The following is a 23051-nucleotide window of genomic DNA, read 5'->3' on the forward strand; positions in this document are numbered from 1 at the left end:
GTGAGTCAGTGTGGGTCGTTGTGCATTCAGCTGCAATCATGAGAAACAGTGGGGGAATTGAGACGTGGACTGACGATGGATTCGGTCGACTGACTCTGCGATTGACAGGCAGAGCTCAGAGGTCGCTGGGTAAGTGGCCTATCTTGGCTTCTCGTCTCGGATGTGACTTTGACCTCCTCTCCCGAGTCCGTCCTCTGTCTGGTCCTGCCTCAGCCAGGCTGCGAGTTAACGACTTTCCGATGAGGCAGGCTGAGTGGAGTCTGTATTGTGGCCGCAGAAATGTTGCATGTCACGGTTTGTCGTCAGTCATCAAGGATGTGTTGACAAGTCCTGTCAGTCTGCCTCGGCCTCTTCCAGTTGGCAGGTAGACCACTTGTTGGCAGGTCTATTTCCCCCTTGTCTCACACCGAAGGGCACCACATCAGATTAGTGCGTGTGTCGTTGCGTGCCGGTGCACTGAGCATGCATATCTAATACGTTTGACTCTGCCAGGCAGACTCAGATAATGTGTTTTGCTGCGTTCGTTTGGCCCAGAAAACGCTGACCTCTCTAACTGATGATCGGTGTTTCCTCGAGGTTTTTCCCCTTTTAGAGTTTTAGCTTTTGTTCAAATACAAGCACACACAGAGCGCAGCACTCGTTGCGTGCAGACTGCAGTCACCTTTCTGCCCTTCTTATTACACAGCTGACAGATCCAGACATTCACCGTAACACCGCTGCAACAACAAACCACCAAAAGTGAAAGTAAGAATGGATTTGTAAGAGTACTGTCAAACATGAAGGTAACATGAACCCAAATGGGACAAAAATGACATTATTTAGTTTAATGAGTGATCCCTCATCAGGGGAATCCACTGTGCAGACACGTGCAGAGGATATTTTCCATTTTCACGTTGGGAACTTGTTGGTCTGAGCTTTGTTGTTTCAAATCCCCCTATAAAAAATTACACGAGGGAAAACTATGATGGTCGATGAAGTCCATGTGCATAACCAATTAATGGTTGTTCTAATTCAGTTTATTTGTATATGGAAAACATTGTTAGGGGCTGTTTTGCATGAGAAGGCATTTCCTTTGCAACGCACAAGTGTTTCGGGGAAGAGACAATGACATTAGCTTGTTTTGTGTGCCAGAGAGACAGGCTACACCTGATATCTATGCACTTTATTGATTTTTACCTTAATGCACTTTGGCCTTCAATCCAAATTCAATACACTTGAATGTTTTTAGCCGCACTAGCAGAATGGCTGTGCGGATGTTAGGGTCCTCAGAGGATGAATCCTAATGATCCTCTGATTTTCTAAGCTAAGTACAGCGTCACAGAGTCGCTAGCATGGCTGTAGACACTTAGTGTTGTTTTACCTTTTAGTCCAATATGCATTATAAGCTTTCACTGTGTAATATTTGTTTTTCTTTTCTCCTTCCATCTTGTTTCAAACAAGTTGTACATTTCATTGACTGTGTCCTTCTTTGTGGTGCATTTGATTTTAGCCAATTTTTCGTAGCATCGCCCTTTAAGCTGATAACAGTGAACGCTGCTAAATGCTCCACCGTAAACTGTCTGCTGTTTAGTGCTGAGCAGGTAGTAAACAGCTGGTTTTTAGAGCTTGCTTTTTTTTTTTTTTTTGATAAGAACAGCTGCCTGCTGCGGCCGAAAACAAACTTACAGTGAGAGTTCAGACAGTTTTATCAGGATGGAATATTTATTTAAGTGTATTTATTGTAACGTGCATTATCCTAAAACCATTATGACATTAGAAGATGATGAAAGCCATGAGCAACATGAGTGTACAGTAGATTAATGAACACAGGCTAGTTCTGATTAATGGCAGGTGGTCCAGGGTTGGGGGGGACCAGCGTGTCACATGTGATATAAACCATCTGCAGCGGGTTGTTTCCAAGTGATGTAACCTGCTCTGAACTCCTAAATATCCCGTTGCAGAGGAGCTCGGCCTGGACAGCGAAAGGTGCAGTTAGTAACGCAGCTTGTAAACGCTGGATTGTGAGTGAACTTGGGGAAACATCCTGCGTGTGGATAATGTGGAGTGACAGTGCTGGAAGAAAGCTGTCGGCTCAGTGCGTGTCTGTCGCCTGGTGTTGACAGATGTGCAGTCATAGCCGGCTGTGTCTTGGCTGCTTCCACTCACTCCATCATACAATAACAGAGGCAGACAGAGTCGCCTTGGCCATGAACTTTGTCACGTTCCACTTGACATGTGGTTGTGAGAATTGCCTAAAACTAAATCTTGTTTTCCTGTCTTTATTTTCCTGCCTTGCCAGCAGCGTGGCTCCAGGGATTGTAGTGTTGGTCGAGACACAAACTTTTGGATGGATCGCCGTGAAATTTTGTACCAGCGCCACCGTGAGGCTGAGGTTTGTGATTTGTGAGTTTTTCTTTAACCAAACAGTCGGATGAATTACCATGACCTTTGGTACGTTCATGTTCCTCGCAGGGTGAACCAGTGACCAGTTAGCACCATCAGTGGGTCAAAATCTTAAAATCTGAGTTCACCCTCATCACCAAACTTCTACAACCAAATATTTTGCAGAAGAAGAAGAAGAAGAAGTGCCCATTAAATACACTAATAATAAATATATATGTGTACACTAAGACACTCACATATATACAAACATACATTTACCTACACACAGTATATATGTGCTGTAGATAAAAGTAGCTTGGTTTATTGCAAATGTCTGTTAATCCAAAGTAAACAAGAGCTTGTGAAAGAGATGTAGGAAGCTAAAGCTCGTACGAAGACCTCCCCTACAAACTCAAACAGAACTACATGAAATAAAATCTCATTGCACTTTCTAGTGCGACCAGGTCCTAAGTCCTCCAAATCAGTTTCCAAGTTTTTCCCTCCCTCTCTTCTCGCCCTTCCCCTCGTGGGCCTTCGCTGTCTCTGTCTATGACACATCTTTCGGGCGACGGAGGAAGCCTCCCTGTCAGAATGTGCTCGCTATTCCTTCCAGGAGAGGATTGATGCGTCTCCCGTCTCTGTGACTGACAGACTACATAAACAGCTAAATGCGTGGCTCAGAGCTGTCTGGCAGCCGGGCCCCCTGCGCAGGCAGAGGCTGTACTCGCACTCATGTCCTGGGGGCCTGTGAGGGAGGAACGAGGGCCGGGGGGCTGGCACTGTTTTCATACGCCTACACCCCTGATGCAGATACACAGTGTGCAAGCTGCTATTCTGAGCAGTGCATATAATTTGGCGTGATGTTCTCACGGCATTAACTTGTAATCTTAATTAATTCATGAACATTTGGACACATTTTGGAAGCATGTGTGATGTTTCCAGTGATATATCTCACAGCGAGTGTGTAATTCCTGCTTTGTGATGCCCAGAAGGGAAGGAGACGGATCCAGCCAAATCATGAAATGCAGTTATACACCTAATTTTCTTCCAAATCAGTACATTCTGTGACACAGAAGCAAAGCACAACGATGCACCGGTTACACCGATTTCCTCAAAGTAAGGCAGTTTCAATAGTCCTTTCACATATTCCACTTTCTCTACTTGTGTTTCCTTGAAAAGCTTTGTTAGGCCGGTCCCCTGTTGGTGAAGGCAGGCTTATGGCTCCACCTGCTGGTTACAGCTGGTAACATGGGCATGAGCATGACGATGAGCCTCAACTACACTGTTATGTGTTAGGACTCATCTGAGCCACCTTTTGTTTAAAAAGCGCTGGGAATAATTGGTTAAAGCTTAAACGATGAGTTGGATTTTATAAGCTTAGCATATGTTTTTTATGTTGAATGTTTATCTTTAGGAAACAACGGCTGACAGATAAATGTAGTGGAGCAGAAATATAAAGTAAAATTAAATGGAAATATTCAGTATATTTTCCACTACTGCACAGCAAAGAGACGCTTTCATCCATTTAATGTGTTTTATTTTCTTAATGTTTACATAGCAAAACAAAAAGCTTGTTTTGAAAGTTTAAACACACAGGTTTTCATACCTTTAGGAAAAGTTAGGAAAAATGGGATTCAGTGAATACGTCCATTTCTATTTATGCTTACATTGTTTTTAAAATGCTCTGAACTAGTTGTTTTATCTGTGTTGGACAAAAGTGTTTTGTTTATTAGCTATAAAAATATATATTTCTTTCAAAAATATACTTCCTTTATTTATTTATTTATTTTACAGTGAGTGTGCATATTTAATATTAGGGAAAATCACAGCCAACGAGGAGAAACATGTTTGAAAATACTGTTGATCAATACGTGGAACGTGGCCATTGATTATCCAGACCCTGCATAATGTAACACAGATTTATGGCTGAGTCACATACTGTACATGTCTATATCAGAAACATGTGAGTGAGAAAGGGCTGCAGTTAAAATCAGTCACTGCAGATGTTAATAAGAATGGGACTGGGGACACAGGGGAGGACGGAGGGGACATTAGACAACCACCTGAAGGATTTCGACAGCCTTGGTGTGTTTGGATTGGGTGGAGTCCGACTTGTTACGACCTCCTCCTCTCTCCGCCGCACCCATGGTGTCACAGTACTCCGGCTGCCCGCTCTGCTGGTGGCCAAATTCGAAGCTGATCCTGAGCTCCCCCATCTGACAGCGAGGGAGAACGTCCGGGATCCACTCGATCACGAACGGACTGGCCTCCTTCTGGTCCGCCGTGCCCGGTCCTGGCAGAGACACAGAACAATGGCGTGAGTGCGCACAGCTCTGCAGAACGACTTCTAGGTGCCATCACGGGCCGAGAGCGGCCACTCACCGACTTTGAGGAAGGTGCGGAGCTCCATGGGTCGTATGGCCTGCGGCCGATCTGTCCTGTATCCCTCTGGTATCTCGGGCTCAGGCGGAGGCTCGGGACAGTGAAAGCGTGAATAAGAGCCGTCAGCGTTTTTTACAAAACTCTGAGAGAGCTCCAGAGGCAACTGGTGGGCAGACGACGAGGTGGAGGGAGAGACAAAGGGATAAGAAGAGTGTAGGTTTATACACATATACACTCACAGAGCACTTTATTAGGAACACCTGCTTATTCAGGAAGTGAGCGCAGAGCTGTCTGGCCAAAAAGCTTAAATACAGAAGCCTCCAATAAGACTGAGCAGTTGCATCAACACATCTCTGAAGCTGTTTCAACACTAGGTAGGCCTGTGTAGAGCCTGAGAGGCAAAACCCAGGGCGAGCGTTTACCTCTGCAGTGTCGAAGATGCGTTTGACCTGCATCGGGTTGGTGATGTGCCAGGTGTATTTGGAGAAAGAGCCGAGAGGAAGTCCGTCATTTCTCACAAACGCTGACACAAAGAGACAAAGACAGACACATTTGCTTTGTCCGGTGGAGGAAGTAGAATTCAGATCCTGTTCTTGAGTAAAAGCACCAATAAAATAGTGAATACGTTTGCCCACCTGTTGTGAAGTTGGGCAGTCTCCTCTTCTTCGATCCGAGCGACAGGCGATGCTGCAGAGCGTTGAAGAACTCCTGGGGAACGTGGTACACCAGAGGCTGAGGTTTCCCTGGTGGATAGACACGATCAAAGTCCACAGGTTCAGCAAACACATCCCACAGAGAAACAAAGACATATGATAAAATTACGACCAAAACCTTCCTCCTCTAACGCTCGACAAGAAAGACTGAAAAATGACCAGGAGATGATCGAATCTGTTGAACTGATTTATAGTAAATATGTTTTAGCTTCACCATCAAACTGGTAGTGCATGGTCTGGTGGATCCTCTCTGTGACACTGGCCAGCCACTGATGGAAACCCAGCGTCACCGTGCGCTCGTCCACAGCCTGGTTGCTCCCTGAGACGCATACACAAAGATCAGAGGACCAAACAGCACGACAGCAAGATATTTAGTCCAGAAGTCTGTGAGGTTTTGCCTCTCAATATGAATTTAAAGGCCTGGAAATGTTTTCAGGGTTTCTGTAGGTTAAACGTAAGACTTTTTAAAACCTTTCTCATAAAAACACACATGCAACGTAATGTTTCATGGTCATGCAAGTATGAAACCTCTGAGGTCTGAAACAGAATTATTTGGAATTTTCCAGCCAAAAACATTTTATAACTAAAATGATTCCCTACAAAGGGCTAGAAAAAATATTAAGACTTCTTAATACCTTTATAAGTTTTTCTTTTTCCTGCAGGAAACTGAAATCAGTGCTTTTCAATGACTTTTGAAGACCTGCACTTATCCTGGTTTTGTCAGTCGCAAATTAAAAGCTAAAATATGCTCAGTGTCCAACCCCACTGCGACCCTGTTCTTTTCGACAGTGGATCAGGATTAGTGCTGCGGGATTAGACAGAGGAATGATAAAGACAGAGCCAGATGTCTAAGACGATGAAAGGCTCTTTAACAGACAGAGAGATTTAGGCAGAAAAGAGCGATGAGGAGGAAAAGACGGGGAGCGGGACAGGCAGGGAGGGAGGCAGCACCTGGAGCCTTCAGCCCACCAGCACCAGGGGCTTTCCTCTGACCAGCTTTCCTCAGGCCGGAGGCTGACACTCCCTCTGTCCCCACCCCAGAGGCAGAGGCCACTGAGGGGCAGGAAATTAAAAGAACGACAGGTTGGGAAAGATAAGACAGAATGAGAAGGAAGGACAGTGGACGACTCAGACAAACGCGTCCTGCATTAATGAGAGACAAATGCTTTGTGATAAATCTTTCAGGAGGTGTTAGGATGAAACCACCAGAGAGAGATTCATCCAGGCGAAGTTTCTTTGCTTTGTGATGGGAGTTGACTGGTTCGGCCTGCAGAGGCTTCTCACTGGGACCAGTTATTCTACTGGAAGCATTTTGCTGCTGCACCCCTGAGAGGAAAAAACATGGAGACAGAAGAAACAGGTCTTACTGAACCGAGCGATGCATAAAAGGCACAGTTTTGGGAAATATGCTTATTGCTCTCTTGCTGAGAATAGAGCCACAAGATGATTAGCTTAGCTTAGCATCACTGGGAACAGGGTTAACCCTTTCAGACCCAGATTTAGGTTTTACTGCATTATTTTCTGAAGCATCCTCACTTTACTTTTACCCTTCTCTGTAAGTACACTGCAAAAACTAAAGCATAAAAATGACTAGTTATGGTTCTGTGAGGGCTTTGCTGCGGATTTATTTCTTGGCCAAGAACACAAATAAGCAAATTTCCCAAAATGTCAAACTATCCCTTTAAAACTGACAGAAAAAATCAGGCTCAGTTACTGTACCACTGGGGGTGTAGTTGATGAAAGCAGCAAACTCTGAAGCCAGTTTCTCGTCGCTTGCAAAGGCACACACGCAGGCGTAGAAGTGAAGGCAGGGCTGCGGTGCGGCCGAGCTGGTGGCTCCACCTGCTCCATCAGTGCCAGGTTTGTTTCTTCTGCCGCTCACCTGACAGGCACAGTGGAAAACGCTGTGCTGCTGCGTCTCTCTGCCCCTTCTCTCGCTCTTTGAGACCTCGGACAGTCCACCTGCACCGACAGTGAGATGCAGCAGGCCCAGAGGATGATGGGAGTCTGTGTGGCACTTCACCACCAGGGTGTCTTTTGAAACGCGCTGAACCAGGGGCCCCGGAGACTCCGTGGCCAGCCGCCACAGCTCCTCCCTGGCCTGGATGGAGGCCTGCAAACCCTCCAGGACGGAGCTCTTTAAGGTCAGCGGCGTTGCACGGCTCTGACACTCGATGGCTTGTTTGATGTGGATGCAGAGGCTGTCGGAGGACTGCTTGGAACCGGCCGTCGCTGATTCCGCCTCGCCCTGATTTGACCTTTGACCCTGTCGGCAAGAGGGCAAAAAGCAGCGGCCCAGGTTGATCCGGGTTAGCAGGGTGGCGCCGTCGCCGGTGGCTATAGCAGTGTCAGTGGGCACGAGTTCAACGAAGCCAAGCTGTGTAGCTGTGGCTCCTCTTCCTCTGTGACACACTGAAAACACCTGGACTCCTCCACCTGATCCGCCACCCAGGACCCCTCCTCCCTCGCGCTCTTTCCCTCCTCTCTCCTCACTGTCTATTATCACTTTCACCACCTCCACTGCGCATTTCTTGCTGCTTTTGCCTCCTGCCGAGGCATTTCTCAGGGACACCCCACAGGCCTTGTTCTTGCAGCTGAGCCCGCGGGTGCCGTTGTAGACGCCGCACTGAGGACACTTGCGAATGCCCCGCAGGGTGGCCCTCCCCAGGTTGGAGAGAAAGGCGGGAGTCGTGGACGCGGCCTTTCTGCTGTCTCGCTGTTTGGCCACCAGGTTGGCCTGAGTGGTCGAGGTCTGGGGGGCGGAGGACGAGACCAGGCTCGATGAGGAGGACACTGTTACCTCAGTCTCCATTCTGAGACTCTGTCTCTCAGAGTTTAGCAGGAAGTGAGGAGATTCAGACCTTGACAAGGAGGGAGAAGGAAACACACAAGAAACAAAGAACTCATTATTCAGAATGGCCACTTTCATGTTATATTATTGGATCATTAGTATTAATGCACTGATATGTCAGTGGTTCTTTAATGCCGTGGTCTGTCAAGGATGAGAAAATGTTTTCTGACATTTTTTAGACAAAACAAATAATCAGTTTATCTGCAGATTCACTGATAATTAAAATAATCATTATTTGTAGCCCTAACTGTATAAAAATCTGCAATGATGTGTTATATTTTATTAGATAATCACGTTTTGCTTATTAAATTTCAATTTTAAATGAAGTCTAATAAAAAGTACAATATTTGACTGTGAAATGTTGGAGTGTAAAGTAGAATAAAATGGAAATACTCAAGTAAAGCTCATCAAAACTGTCCTTAAGTACTGCACACGAGTAAATTACTTTCCACCACTGTTACTTATACTGAATGTTAATTGCTTTTATGTCCTTGATTATTAATTATCATTGTGATCAGTGTTCACTGAGCCTGTGTGTTAATGCCTGCATGTAAACTTAATTTCCTGCAGTAAAAAAATAATAAAGTTGAACATTAATATATTTTTAAATTAGTTAAATTGTTCAACTTTAATTAAAACCACACTGCCTTCCTAAGTTTTGTTGACAATCTGTTTTAAAACGACATGCATCCGTTTTACATCCTTGCACCTCCTCACAGTAAACACGCCGCCTGACTCACACACGATCCGAGCCGTGCGTGTTTCTGAAATCAAATCCTGAAACTACCTGCGATCCGCTTCTCTTTGGTCAAATCCAGCTCGACTCTGGCCTCCAAAAACCGCCTCGACCGTCGCCATTCCTCCTTACATCCAGACAGCCGCATTGCGCCTGTAACGACACTCCCCATTGGCCGGAGACGATCACGTGCGGGAGGAAGTAAGAAGGAGGGGGAGGGGCGGGCGGTGGATGACGGGAGATGTAGTTCAAACGGGCGCGCGCACACACACACCGAAGCCTGAGTTTGCAGAAGGAAAGAAATCAAACTGAAGCCAAAAAACAAAGTGATTCTTCACAATAAAGAAGTTTAGAGAAAACAATCATTTAAAACTGTTTAAAAATAATTTAGAGTTTAAATATTTTGGGTCGTGGGAGTATTTGGACTCCAGATTATCACTTTAAAACACTGTGAAAACTATAAACGTGACGAGCAGGGTGTCCACATACTTACAGTCCAGACTGTAAGTATGTGGACACTTACTCTGTTTGTGGTGGTTTGCATTTTTTCGTGACTGTTTTGTCTCTCTGTGGCAGAGAGACGCCTCTGCCTTCACAGATGTGAGCTGTAAATAAAAGTCGTGTTCCTACCCGGCTTTTAAAGATCAGAAGCAAACAGCGTGAATGTGAGCTGTTTTAAGCATCAGCATTTTAATGGGACAAAGCAAAAACACAAACCATGTTACTGAAGCATCAACAGAACTTCCCTCGCCAAAACATAGGCTGAAAACATTCTTAGGCACCGCCTACTCTCTGATGATTTTTTTTTGGTTAAATTAAAAGTAACTCACTGATAATAAGGCAACACAACGGATTTTTCAACTATATTAAAATAACGGTGGCCACAGTGCAAAAATCTGATCCTCGTAAGGTTGTTTCTTAATCTACAAAAACAATCATTACTCAGGTTTAAAACAGAATAACTTAAATTATGTAGTACTTGTCAATCTAAAGGCTTTTGCATTGCATAGCAATGCTGCTTGTCCTCCAAGCCTCTGGAAGAATCAAATGTTGCACTGTCTCTACTGTACACGGACCAGCACTGGACAGGGATGCTACCGCCAAACAGCTGTTTCTGGAATCCATTGCCCCAACCAGAAGCAAGCACGCTTCCTTTATTAACACGTTGTCTTTATACAGATTCAGTACAATTGAACAGACTGTTTGGTTATTTACATTAAAACAGACTTCCAAATGAAATTATAAAAGAAGGTGGAATGCAAAAACATTTAAAAACAAAAAAAAAAACCCTAGTATTTCAAATTTTGAGAAAAGATAACCTTAAGTGTTTGTGCAATATTTATCTGCCTATAAGTAAGATAAGAGTGGCAGTAATCCCTGCAATTGGATTATTTGAGATATTGAAAATCTAATTTAAAAAATAAAGTTGACAGTTGACAGCCACTCAACGCTTTATAAACAAACATAAAAGGTTTCACGTGTCACATGATTCGATGGTGTCACTGCAACGTTTCTTTATAAGACAGTCCTGAAAGGAAAGGAGAAAAAAAAAGGCAAAAGCTCTTTACACAATGTCACCATTTAAAGTTGTTCAAAACAAAAAAAAAGAAAGAAAAGAAAAGAAAGAAGAAAGAAAATGACACCTAGTCTATTATATCTGTAGCAAAAAAAAAAAAAAAGGAGGCGTCATCCTTTCTGTTTCAGGGGAAGATGAACTGGACATTGTCTTGTGTGTAAAAGCATCAGTTCATGCACACACATAAGCGCACACACACACACACACACACATTTCTTATCCACAGACTGGACACTCAGTCTGTTCAGTCCATTCAGGGAGATGAAGTGAAGGAGCGTTTGGAAAAAAAAACAAAAAACAAAAAAAAAAAAAACTTGTTTTGTGGTATCTGCTTTCCCTCAACCTGCCTACTTCTACTCAGTGATTCCCTACATTTCACAGAATGACTTTACAACACCCTGAGAACTTGCCTGGACTCGTGTTTCACTATAGCAACAGGTGGACAGACCAACAGCGAGAGCGAGATGTTTCCAATTGAGAGAAAAATAAAATAAAAACCACACCCCCGACTCCACACGCGTCTTGTGGCTGCGTTGCATTACTATGGACTACTGAGTACTTCGTGTGGCGAAGCTGCTCGCCTCTCCTCCCTGTATGATTGTTAAACATTGGTATAAAACTCTTGCCCTTGCTCTTTGGCTCTGAGGGGCTGAAAACAAACAAAACCTGGTGTTTTACTTTAGATTTCAATAGTTTCTTCCTTTTAAACTAAACTGTGGCTGTGCTAGAAATATCCGGATGACGTATAATCTACATTTGGCCGTGTTGTCTGCAGGCATTAGAAAAATACACCAAATAATAAAATGGGGCCCAGGAATGCTCGGTGCATTAGCAGTAGCTGTTTGAACAGTGTTTTAGGTGTTCTGGAGTGGACAGTTTTCTTGCAGATTTGGGCAGTAGGTGAGGTTATGGGCTGGTAAGGCTGATAAAATGACGTACCGGCCTGTCTAACAAGAGAATCGTTTTTTTTTGTGTGGTAACAGACAGAGAGAGCACATCTAATGCACTCCTTCCCCAGCAGATATCATCCTTGTGACCTCAGAGGCTTAGAGAGAGGGCTACTGTGATCGGTGATCAGTGGGTGTGGTAGCCGGCGGTGCTCATGCCGGTCTGGTTGGTTAGCATCGTCCCGTTGACTCCCTGCCCGGGTTCTACCATGCCTCCGTTGCTCACGGCGCCCACCCCTGTCCATCCAGCACCGGCGTGTAAATGACTGCAACAGCACACAGAAGCAACACAGTTAGGACGAATGGGAGTCAGACTGGTTTCCATTCAAGATGACATAAAAATAAACTGGGATTAAAAATGTGTTACTGGCAAAACTACACTAAAATGGCTTTCGTTTTAAAACTAATATATGTTTTCATCAAAAGAGTAAGACTAAAACTAAATCAGAATCACAAGGGAGCTAAGACTTGAGGAGGAGGAGCGAGGAGTCCTGTTAGCTGAGTGGAACACCCCCCCAGCAACTAAGAGAAAAACAGGTCGCGGGGGGTAAAAGAAACAGATGGTTGCATGAAAAATACTAATGTCTGTGAAAGTCTCTGATGCCACGTCGCCCCTGGTACTCACTTGTAGCCCTGCTGATCCCAGGTCTGTCCGTAGACTCCGTAGCTCGGCACCTGCCATCCATTGGGCACATACTGACCAATCTGTGGCGTGTTGCTGTACCACTGACCCCACTGACTGTAGGGCTGCGCTGCGAAGCTCACCGCGTTCTGCTGACATGCAGAATAATATTTTAGGAGCCGGAATATCAAATGGCGCCGGCATCACACAGCAATAAAGTCAAATGAACAAGCACTACAGCAGACCACCAGCAGGAATTTAATCTAACGTCAGGAGTCCTGCGTTGGGGATAATCCTTGGTCATACCTGTGGCATCTGTGCCTGCTGGATGGGGCTAACCATGTCTGTTGTTTCTTTGCCCCAGTAACACTTAACAACATAGCCCTCTATGGACGTGCCATTGACAGAAACAATGGCGTGAGCTGCTGCTTCATGGGAGTTGAACCTGCGCACAGAAATTAGACTGATTAATATCAAGTCATCCAGTATAGATATATGGTTTATATATTCATGGCATCAAGGAAATAGCTAGAAACAAAAAATCACAGAGTCATCTCACCTCACAAAGGAGTAGCCTTTGTCTGGGAAAACACGGATTTCCATTATTTGGCCGAAAGGTGAGAAGGTCTGTCTCATAATTTGCTCTATGAACAAGGGAAGACTGTTAATATTTGATGCGGTGCTTCTCAACCCGCAGCTTCATCTCATGGACAAACAACCCACGACTCACCTGTGAGACCTGTTGTGACTCCTCCACAGTAGACGGTGCAGTTGCTGGGGCTGGACTGGTTCACCACCTCATCAAAAGACAGCTGTTTGGTATTGGTTGCTGAAAGAAAAGACAGAGCACGTTTTAATCTGCTGTAGATTATCCTCAGTATATTTAAACCTACAGGGTTTCTGCCACTGTGAACTTACTTTCGTTGGTAGATTTCGGAGCAGGCTTCCTTGTGGCCCAGTTGGTTCTGATCTGCCTGCCTCCCAGCCACTGTCCTCCCATCTGCTGTATGGCATTCTCAGCATCCTGATTATACAGAGGAGGACACACACACGGTACAAACTCCTGGGTCAACGACACCAAATACAAAACACGTCACTGTGAACTCTGGCCTCAGCTAAGCCCACAGTGAGAACGTGCTCATGTTTTCTCAGTGCTCTAACATACAGACACCACTGACACACTTACCCATTTGTTGAAGAAGGAGACAAAGCCATAGCCTTTAGATTTACCTGTGGCCATGTCTTTCACCACTCGACAATCCCTGTCAACAAATAAAACACAGTTTGCAAAACAATGCATTTCATCATGTGATTAATTTGTGTTGTTATTCACCAAGTTCTTCAATAATGATGTTTCACCTCTTCTTGTTAACTGGGACAGTTTTAAGTTTTATATATGGAAGGTTTAGATGCAGATATACGCTGAATAGTACCAACTGTTATGATATAATACTGTATGTTCTAAATAAACTAAAGGCAGAGATCAGACTCAAAACAAAACGATTGATTGGAAGAGAACATCAGTATTTTAATAACAATATTAACGTCTTAAGTGGAAACCAAACGGCTCGGGGCTGACAGCCGCAGACAGAGCTGAGAAGTTGGAAGGTACTTCGAGACACAATAACACACTTACGATATTTTCCCAAATGGAGCAAAAGCTGCTTTTATGTCATCTGTGGTAATTTCAGGACTTAGATCCCCGACAAAGACATGGAAGTGACCTGGAAAAAAAAAAACACATTGTAATTTATATAATCATTCATGTAACACAGAAATAACAGTTTAATTAAAAAAAAAAAAAAAACAACATTCAGGTGAACTACTTACTGCTTGTGTCTTTCTTTTGGCTGGTTGGCGTCGTGGCCCAGTTGACCTTGACCTCCTGTAAGAGAGACAGATGCAGAGAGCGAGGAAGAGGAAGAAGGTGAGGCGTGAAGTTTGCTTTCAGAGGCCAGGAAGGTGCTTTTTCTTTGATTAGAGGTTTTGTCACACACCACTTTTACTTAGGTCATATTTTGCGAATGAGAACTTTTTCTTTTTTAAAATAAGGTGATCTCTGTATGCCACACTTGGGTTCTTAAAACCAACCACAACAAACTGATCATTATCTAGTTTTACATACCTTTGCATTAATTAATAAAACAGTAAAATACAGTGGAGAATATCAAGGGATATCAAGATTTCACCTTCATAATCAGGAACATTTCACTCTCAGTCTAGTAAAAATTTGGAGCAAAACTGAAGGAAGTAAGGTCCAAATAACAAGGGACTTACAAACAAGTGATTTTTACGAACTTGTTATACTCCTCAAATGGTCCTTCAATACCTGTTGAGGATAAAATATTTTCAACTGAATGTATTTTTCTTGAAGTTGCTCTTATGTGGATTCTATGTGGAAATAACTTTGCAAAAGAACACACAGCAGTAAAGATGTAGGGGGACAGAAGAGCATCAATTAAAGTAGATCAAAGAATGTCACATGTAGCATGATTACACAGCGGGGCCACGTTAAATTAACTCATACACAGATGGCAAACTACTCAAGGAAAATCTTCATTAAGACAGAGACAGCATGGAGCATGAAGTGACAATTAAAATAAAAAAAAACTCAAACAGCACTGTTTCAGTTCATTAGTGTCACCTGTAATGTAATCTCATACAAAAATCTGAAGAAAAAACCCTGCACGTGAAAGCTTGTTAAGTATTTGTTGGAACAGTCTGCACAATGCCTTCCCTTACTGACATAAATGGGTTGGAACAAAGATAAGTAAATATATAGTGAAAAATATATATAGAAGCAACTTAATGGGAGAAACTGCTTTAGTCCTGCTGACCTGTGTGTGTTTATAAGTGTGCTTTGCTCAGTGTCTGAATGCATGTACGGTTTATACACCAGTTTATTATTAGGTACACCTGGACATGGGCTTTAAGGGGTTTGTCATCGGGCCCAAACGAGACACCTGAATACATCAACTATGTCTTTTTCACAAATTTCTGACGTTACAGACCAAACGATTGATTGAATTTTTTTTTTTTGACAGATTGATAATGACAATAATCATTATCAATTACTGAGAATAAAAAAGGTCCTGGAAGGTAAAACAGGATGCAAAAATGGAAAACTTGTGCTTTTTTGTATGCACATACATTACATTATAATTAATTATATCAATGAGATACTAAGTGACTATGGCAATACTGCTAAAATCAATATTACTGAAATATTCATTTCTTGTGCAAAACATGAGGATGGGTGTAAATCAAGTCACAAATGATGTCAAGATTTAATAATCATTAGTCTGAATGTTACTGTTGAAAGTTTAAAACTTACTTTTCTTTTCCTTTCATAGAAGAATAAAGCAAATACGCTTTTATACAATCTTTTAGTCCTCTACACCCACTGTGAGGGGAAAAACACAACTAAAGGCAGCACACACTTAAATGACCGATTACTCTGGTTGACATGATGTCTTCCATGTTTTTAATCTGAGACAATCACTTGATGGCTTTTTCTACACAGAATGTGTTAATACCACAAATGAAGGCAAGAAACCAGGAAACTGTTATAAACAAAACCAACATCTGACTCAGTTGAGTATTTAGATTTTATATTTTTAGGGATTCCTCAGAGCAGCAAGATCGCAGAGATCAGTGTCTGTTGTTCCCACCCCACATCATTCCCCCGTGCACAGAGGAATAATGTGAACGGGGGAATAAAACAAATTAAGTGAAGTGGAAGAGGGAAGTAAGATAAGGTTTAATAAGATGCAAGTTTTCCCAGCCGCTTCACTTTTACCCTGCCCGCCCAGCCTTGCCCTAGTTGACTCACCCAGGAGATATGATAGCTTACCTTACCCAGTATTTTCCGACCATTCATGGCTGCGATTGTGGCAGTGGCATGTCTATGCTCATAGAACTCCACAAAGCAGTACGGGTCATGACCTGCTGTCTGGAGTGCACAGGAAACACAAAGAGTAAGTCGCTGTGGCTACGATACAAGTCGTACAAGTATAACATAGTCATTTAAAACAAGAGACAGTGATACTGCTGGACAAAGTCAGACAGATACGCCAGCAGTCCGATTTAAGCTAACTGCAGATAAAAGAAAAAAAATTAAAGAAAGCAAAGCTGGCTTGAACTGGTCATATGAGAGGGATTATTAAACCAGCAGAAACACACTTGAAGTGACAGCGAAAACTGATTCAGACACTCCCTGTGCCCCCCTCAGTCACTAAAAGCAGGGGATCCTCGTCAAAAATCTTCGTCTGTGTTATGAGCATATGTTGAAAATAAATATCAGCCAATACACTGTTAATATTAAACCTCCAAATATAAACGGCATCGGCCGGGAAAACTTCTGTATTGGTCGGGCTCTGCCACTCGAAAAAACAGCTGTGGATCAACAGGAGGAAAAATCTGAGGAAGCAAGTGACTAAACCAGATTGCAAGGGCGGGAAGCAAGGGGTTTATCTCTGAATTCTCAGAAGGAACGCTGTCACTGGAGAGTTTTAGCATTTTCTCACGTAAGAAAAAAGATGATTAATGAACTCACATCTACTATCATTTTACAGCTCTTGCAGGGCCCAATCTGGCCAAACAGCTCCAAGATGAGGGCCTCTGTCACGTCCCGGGACAGATTCCCCACATACCTAAACACAAACATAAACAAACATGGACAGAAAGCACACACTGCTAATTACTAATACTGTCACTATGTTTGAAAACCCAGCCTGGGAGATAAGAGCGAATTTATAATATGTGACTAGTCTGGAACAGAGTTTTCAGATTGTTTTTTAGATGTGTACAGCTACATGTGAATAATTGAATTATCATTTGTAATCTTTAAAGCAAAAATACCCCGTGCTTGCTGTTCCTATCTTCACAAATGTGAGGATTTGATGCTTTTCTTTGTCATACATGGTCACAAACTTAATATCTTTGGATTTTTAACTGTTGGTCAGACAAAACAGGAAACCTGAATTTTCTGGCATTTCAGAGACAAAGCAATAAAACAACTGAGAAAATAACCCTCAGGTTAAATCAGAAATTAACATAAGCCCTACATTCAATATGACCTTTTGTGGAGTTTAATCATGAGAAACCAGTATATGTGTAAATGCCAAAACCAGGCACACACAAATAAATTAAGAGCAATAAAAAAAACCTACCTGCACCCAGCAATATGTAAATTTCATGCTTGAAAAGAGCTTACAGTCTGGCATACAATCATTACACGTCCACCTTTTATGTACAAGTAAAGGCAAAAGTCTCAAGACAATGAAATCTCAAGGCTGTTTATGGCAAATTATTCTGTATATAATAATCAGCTCTTAAACCAGATATAGCCTGCCGCTAGGGACAAGTATTATTATTGAAATCTCAGCTACTGACCTTGCCTTACCTCCCTGCTGGCTTTAAATAGAATTAAGTTAATCTCAGGCAGGTAATAAAAATAACCGAAAAGCAAAATGAACATCAGCATTAGCCTATTTAACATTAAGCGAGATTGCTGGTAACAAAACCACCCATGCAAATATGTTTCTAGGCCTAGGCAATAATGATTCTATCCTCCAAGTAACGTTAAGGAGGTGAAGATACGCCAAACTCCATTGAAAAAAGTGGTAGTTTAACGTTCTTCTGCTCGTCGTCCGTGTCTGATACATTTGGCTAATCTCTGCGAGTCATTTTTTCCCTATTTCACATGGACAAAACACAACAGAAACACAACGAGAATTTACTTAAATAACAAATCATCTTTTACAACTGGTTTCATCAAACCAGCAGCGTGAAGCGACGCGTTATTGAGATTGAGATTTTTCTGGAATTAGCTAGCTAGCGTTAACCCCGCTGCGATGACAAACAATTTGCAGAATTTACCAAGAGTCGGGTAATTTCAGTGCGTTTCAAGTTGTGTTAGGTTGCGTCTACCGAATAAAACACGAAAATGTGGGCTTTTTAATGCGTTTAGAGGTCCAACCTCCCCATGCTAGAGAAAAGAACGTTTCGTGAACGGAGTTCGGTTTGGGAAACTAGCTGCCACTGACTGTTACGTGACGAATACTAGTGGTTAGCTAACGGTAACGCAGACACACACGCACGCACACACACACACTTACAGGGTTTTGGGCTGGTCATCGTCCATTCTGTTGAACTTGCTGGCCGAGAACAAGTCGCAACCCTGAGAGAAAATCCACGACTGTCGCGGGCAGCTGCCTGTGACACCGTCAAGTTATTTTATTGCGCAGTATGAACTGATTTGCCGCCGCTGTTGTCTCCACGGTGAACAATGGGGCAGCCGACAAAGATGGCGGAGCGGCCGGGGCTGACACGAAACTCGCATGCGCAATAGTTCGGCGAGAGGCAACTTCTGGGCACGTTACAAAATACTGACCAGTAAGTATTCAAGTACTACACGTACTATAGTAAAGGTACTTGTACTTTCAGTATTTCCATTTTATGCAGTTTTACATTTCAGAAGGAACCGTTTAACTTTTTACTCTACTACATTTATTTGATAACTTTCATTAGCAGTTATTTTGCAGATTCAGGTTAATAATACAAAATGTAATCAACCAATAAATTCAGATTTTTGTTCACGTTTGAATTATACTGAAGACAAAAGATTAATAAACACATGGTCTTCTACGTGCAAGACTGTTTCCTTTTGTGTTAAATAGCCCTAAGAACTTTCTTTTACCCCGAAAATGCATTTAATGAGCTGCCAGGGAAACATACAAGACCTGCAGAAACATGTAGGTGACTCATGTTACACAGTAAAACAAACAACACTTTCCCTTCTTGAAAGCATTTTATCAGAACAAAAAACAGCTTGAGATGTGACATTATTTTGACAGAACTGTACAGGAAATGGAACAGTGTGGCTCTCCATCACATCACAGTTTGGATCCGATGGTATGTGTGTGTTTGCTTTCTGTGCACTGTAAAAATGACTTAAACATTAGTACATTTTCTTGCAGATATAAATCGTTTGATTCAGTTCTCAGTATTTGGAACTGATTTAAATAATGTGACAAAGGATTAAAGTGCAATTAAACACATAAACTGAGTTTAGGCTTACGCTTTATGAAATGGCAAATGTGATACGTCATAAAGACCAAAAATGAAAATAAAATATATTATAAAAGTTTGATGGGAAACCAGTAGGACAATACTCCTTAGAATTATTAATATATTAAGTTTTCCAGCACTTCCCAGCAGTATATAACAATAATAACTAATGGTATAATTCTATAGATTTTTTTTTTTGCATAATACGGAGGACTAAATATTTAACACTTTTTTTGTACCTTCTAAGACCTTTCTTGAGGAACCTGAATTCAGTGCTTTTTAAGACCTTTAAGACCGCAGATACACTGCTCAATGTATATTTAAAAGTACCAAACCACACTGCTAACAATAGAGACTTTATATTACAGTATAAAACAATTTTAAATTGCTATCAGTTTTTTCCCTACGGTGCGTCTGTGTCTTTGGTGGTTTCATGTAAAATCGCCTGGGTGTTAGTGTGTTATTGTTACAAATATTTAGTAATTTATCTAAATGAAAGATTTTGCTCTTTAAAAAAACATCAGTGAAATCAGCCCTTCTAGATTTGTCCAGCTGCAGCCATACACAGTCATTTACAACACAACCACCGTAGTGTTTATAAAATGCAAGAAGGAAGTATGTAAACTGTTTTTAAAACCACGAAGGTCAGAAACCTGATTTATTGTCACACTAGGACACTTCAACTGTAGCTTTAATTTGTCATTAATTTATTCAAAATTAATGACAAATACATAAATTACATTTTCCAGCTTCCAGCAACTATCAGAAAAAAAAAAAAAAAAGTTTAGTGGTTTCCATGACTGTACTCTGACGCTGCTACATGCTGATGATACAGTCCTGTGCAGAGAATACAGAGGTGAGTCAGGGCCTCTTTTCTCCGCTCAGTCCCTCCTTCATCTTGGGCAGATGTTGTGGTCAGTAACAAGTTTTTCCATCCTCTTTATCTTGCGCTTGTTCTTGGGCATGGGTTTGTCGTACATGCCGTTCTTCAGTAGATGCTCCTTGCTGTGATGAATCTGAGCACCGTGCTGCAGCTGGAAGGAGCACAGGGCTTTCAGGGGCCTCAGCAGAACCTGGACAAACAAATGACAAACGGAGGAGTCAGCAGATTCAGTGACAAATGACATGTGATAATATGACTTTACATCCATTTCTTCAGTATCTAAATAATCTGCTAATAGTTCTTTGTACATTCATGGATACATTGCAAACAAGAGCTGCTAGTAGCTAATTCTGCAAACATTTAATGGCATCAAATTGCCAATTAAAATAAATACAGGCTAAAAATATCAGGGCTCAAGGTGAGTCTGACAGTGGTACAGGAGAGCCATGTCAAATCGGTAGAGTGCTCTTGGAAAGCAGCGGTTCTCAACCTCATTCACAATAATGACACCACGTCACCTCTTGGATGTCGTCATTCTGCTCCAGGACGGACAGGGCGACAGCAGCACATTCCAGCGTGGACAGACAGATGTTGGAGGGCTGTGTGCGGATCACGTACTGACTGGACAGAGTCCTGTTGAGCTGCACCTGGTGAACCAAAGCAGAGGCGATCAATAGAGTAAGTGATGTAAGCTCTGTTGGTAATAACCTTTATGTATTAAAGTTGTGATGAATCCAAATGCCTTTTAATACCATTCATGGTCTTCTTTTTTTCAGCAACAGCCGTTCATGATATTTACATCCTACACATAACCCTCTACACAGTAGTTATTGTTGTTTGTGGTGAGGTTTTTAATTTAATCTCAACACTATCAACCTCATTGTTTACTGTTCCCTACCCACAGTCATGTTAGAGCTGTGTTAAGTTACTGCTAATGCCAACAGAGAACTTCCTACAGCTGCTGCTTCACATCAAAAGTTTTAAACCAACCAAACATGGGGTGGTTTTCATTGTGAAGCAGCCGCAGGAAGCCCAGGGCATTTGTCACAGAGGTTTGTCCCGACCACAACTGTTAGAGAGCGACAGTCTGCAGCTTCAAAGAAACTTAACCAACTCCTACAACTGTTTCCTGATGTTGTGGTGGAAAACCACTCAGAACATGTGTTTGGTTGTCTGCATTATAAACAGATACACCAGCTGGTCTTCTGCTGTATGCCTGACAAAAAAACAACAACAAAAAAAACTGTACAACTGCTCTAAGCACAAGTGGCCTGTGTGACAAAAGCTTTCAAACTCTTCCCCATTCTCCTCACCCCAAACCTCATCCTCTTTTTACTGTGATGGCACAGTTACAGTATACGCACCTGTTTAGGGATTTGGAACAAGCTGTTTTTGAGGAACATGTTTTTAGCCTGGCTCCAGGTGCCGTCTATGATGATGACGTTATGTTTTACAGTGCCTACTTCTTGGTATTTCACCAACTCCTCCAGGTTCTGGGATTTGGGGCCTGGGTACAAGATCAGCGTCCTGCTGTCCCGACACACTGCAGCCAGCTCTGGGTGCCTGAGTGGAGAGGAGACGGAGACAAAAACCAAATATATTTGCGGATTAAGTGACAGTGGTGTGATGCTAAGAAATCAGTGTGTTGCAAAAAAAACAAAACAAAAAACACTCCTTACTTTTCCTCATTGAATCTTCTTCCAACTATGACATTGCATTTTCCTTGTGGCAAACAAGCAGCAAGTAGAGGCACTGTGCGTAGTACTCTGCTCTCCTGGAAGCACAAACAACAAGCACAAATTTGTGATCAATCAGATTATGTTAACCAAATGTTTTGGAGTCAACCTGTTGGCTTTGGAGTGTTTTTACACTACAGTATTCCCTTTAAAAAATTATAATCTGAAATCTTTCCTCCACTGTTGTTATTACATACACGATCATTTTAGACCTTTATCAACTCACCTCTGCGGGATGCTGCACTACGTACAGACATGTGGAGACCTCCAGGGGTTGTGGTGGAAGAAAAGGACAGAGACACACCTTCTGAGGGCGACTACATGGGAGGAAAGTTGAAGACGTGAGGCTGTGATATCCCAGTTAGTTCCCAGCCCATAGCCCCATCACTCTGTTTCAGCTGGTGATGCGCTTTTCTGTAACGACATAAACCTGATCCCTCATTAAAGCATGCCACTTATTTGAGGAGGAGGTGGAGGTGAGGGGAATCTGTCCAACCAGCCACTCTAACCCTGCTAGCTATGTAGCGTTAGCTTCGCTTTGATTCAGCTCACCGGCACCGTGGACACGTCGGTCTTCTCTCGCCGACCTCAACCGGGAGAGCAGCCAGGTCTCCGAAAGCGTCGACTAGGCCGTCCTCCATCGAGGACCCGTCGCAGGCTGCCGGTCCGTTTTCTTCCGCGGCGACCGACGAGCCAAAGCCGGGGACACCGTTGTCCATCGCGGAGTTAGCAGAATGCTAACTTATCCAAGTACTCAAACACAGCGCCGACCAGAGACTCCGGACATAGAAATACACCAACTAGACTAGACAGGCTGAGAGCCAGGTTACAGTGATAGTCATTATAATACATTAGAAAGTCATTTCATTTCCCGTCTTTATGTTTTATATCCTCCTCTTTATATCATATAGCTAAAGCACCAGGTACAGTGATAGCTAAAAGATATTTCAATGGTATGTTAGCCTTCTTAATTAGCTTTAAAAAAAAAAACAACAGCGGTGAAATATAATTAAAATATAATTATAATTAATATTATAATTAATAAAAATCAAGTACTGTACTTATATACAAATTTACTTGTATACTTTACTTTGGTATTATACTATAATACTATTTTACTTAGTTACAAAATTGGCACATCCGCTCTATTGACTGTATTTCTATGGCACTGAG

General features: G+C 42.5%; 3 protein-coding genes across 7 annotated transcripts; all 3 read right to left on the reverse strand.

Moving 5' to 3' along the window:
* Positions 1 to 3881: 3881 nt before the first annotated feature.
* Positions 3882 to 9188, reverse strand: c16h2orf42 (chromosome 16 C2orf42 homolog). 3 transcript variants are annotated; one of them, XM_041059791.1, is made up of 9 exons: positions 9095 to 9188; positions 7176 to 8317; positions 6663 to 6782; positions 6408 to 6509; positions 5671 to 5775; positions 5379 to 5486; positions 5166 to 5266; positions 4744 to 4906; positions 3882 to 4654 (listed from the first exon to the last, which is right to left on the reverse strand). In XM_041059791.1, the coding sequence occupies exons 1-9, from the start codon at positions 9163 to 9165 to the stop codon at positions 4413 to 4415; spliced, it is 2154 nt and encodes a 717-aa protein (XP_040915725.1). In that variant the 5' UTR covers positions 9166 to 9188; the 3' UTR covers positions 3882 to 4412. The 3 variants fall into 3 exon arrangements, with proteins under 3 accessions (XP_040915725.1, XP_040915726.1, XP_040915724.1); XM_041059792.1 differs by lacking the exon at positions 6408 to 6509; XM_041059790.1 differs by having other exon boundaries at positions 6408 to 6782.
* A 527-nt stretch (positions 9189 to 9715) lies between these two features.
* LOC121195550 (nucleolysin TIA-1-like) lies at positions 9716 to 18500 on the reverse strand. 3 transcript variants are annotated; one of them, XM_041059090.1, is made up of 12 exons: positions 18308 to 18500; positions 16744 to 16840; positions 16042 to 16140; positions 14019 to 14073; positions 13825 to 13912; positions 13375 to 13450; positions 13107 to 13212; positions 12919 to 13017; positions 12748 to 12832; positions 12495 to 12633; positions 12192 to 12337; positions 9716 to 11832 (listed from the first exon to the last, which is right to left on the reverse strand). In XM_041059090.1, the coding sequence occupies exons 1-12, from the start codon at positions 18331 to 18333 to the stop codon at positions 11694 to 11696; spliced, it is 1155 nt and encodes a 384-aa protein (XP_040915024.1). In that variant the 5' UTR covers positions 18334 to 18500; the 3' UTR covers positions 9716 to 11693. The 3 variants fall into 3 exon arrangements, with proteins under 3 accessions (XP_040915024.1, XP_040915022.1, XP_040915025.1); XM_041059088.1 differs by having other exon boundaries at positions 12192 to 12340; XM_041059091.1 differs by lacking the exon at positions 18308 to 18500 and having other exon boundaries at positions 12192 to 12340; positions 16047 to 16140.
* Positions 18501 to 18828: 328 nt separating this feature from the next.
* On the reverse strand, positions 18829 to 22637 carry dtwd2 (DTW domain containing 2). Its single transcript, XM_041058164.1, has 6 exons — positions 22431 to 22637; positions 22105 to 22195; positions 21822 to 21916; positions 21507 to 21705; positions 20661 to 20789; positions 18829 to 20332 (listed from the first exon to the last, which is right to left on the reverse strand). The coding sequence occupies exons 1-6, from the start codon at positions 22595 to 22597 to the stop codon at positions 20153 to 20155; spliced, it is 861 nt and encodes a 286-aa protein (XP_040914098.1). The 5' UTR covers positions 22598 to 22637; the 3' UTR covers positions 18829 to 20152.
* Positions 22638 to 23051: the final 414 nt, after the last annotated feature.

Source organism: Toxotes jaculatrix, chromosome 16 (genome assembly GCF_017976425.1).
Source record: "Toxotes jaculatrix isolate fToxJac2 chromosome 16, fToxJac2.pri, whole genome shotgun sequence".
NCBI lineage: Eukaryota > Metazoa > Chordata > Actinopteri > Toxotidae > Toxotes > Toxotes jaculatrix.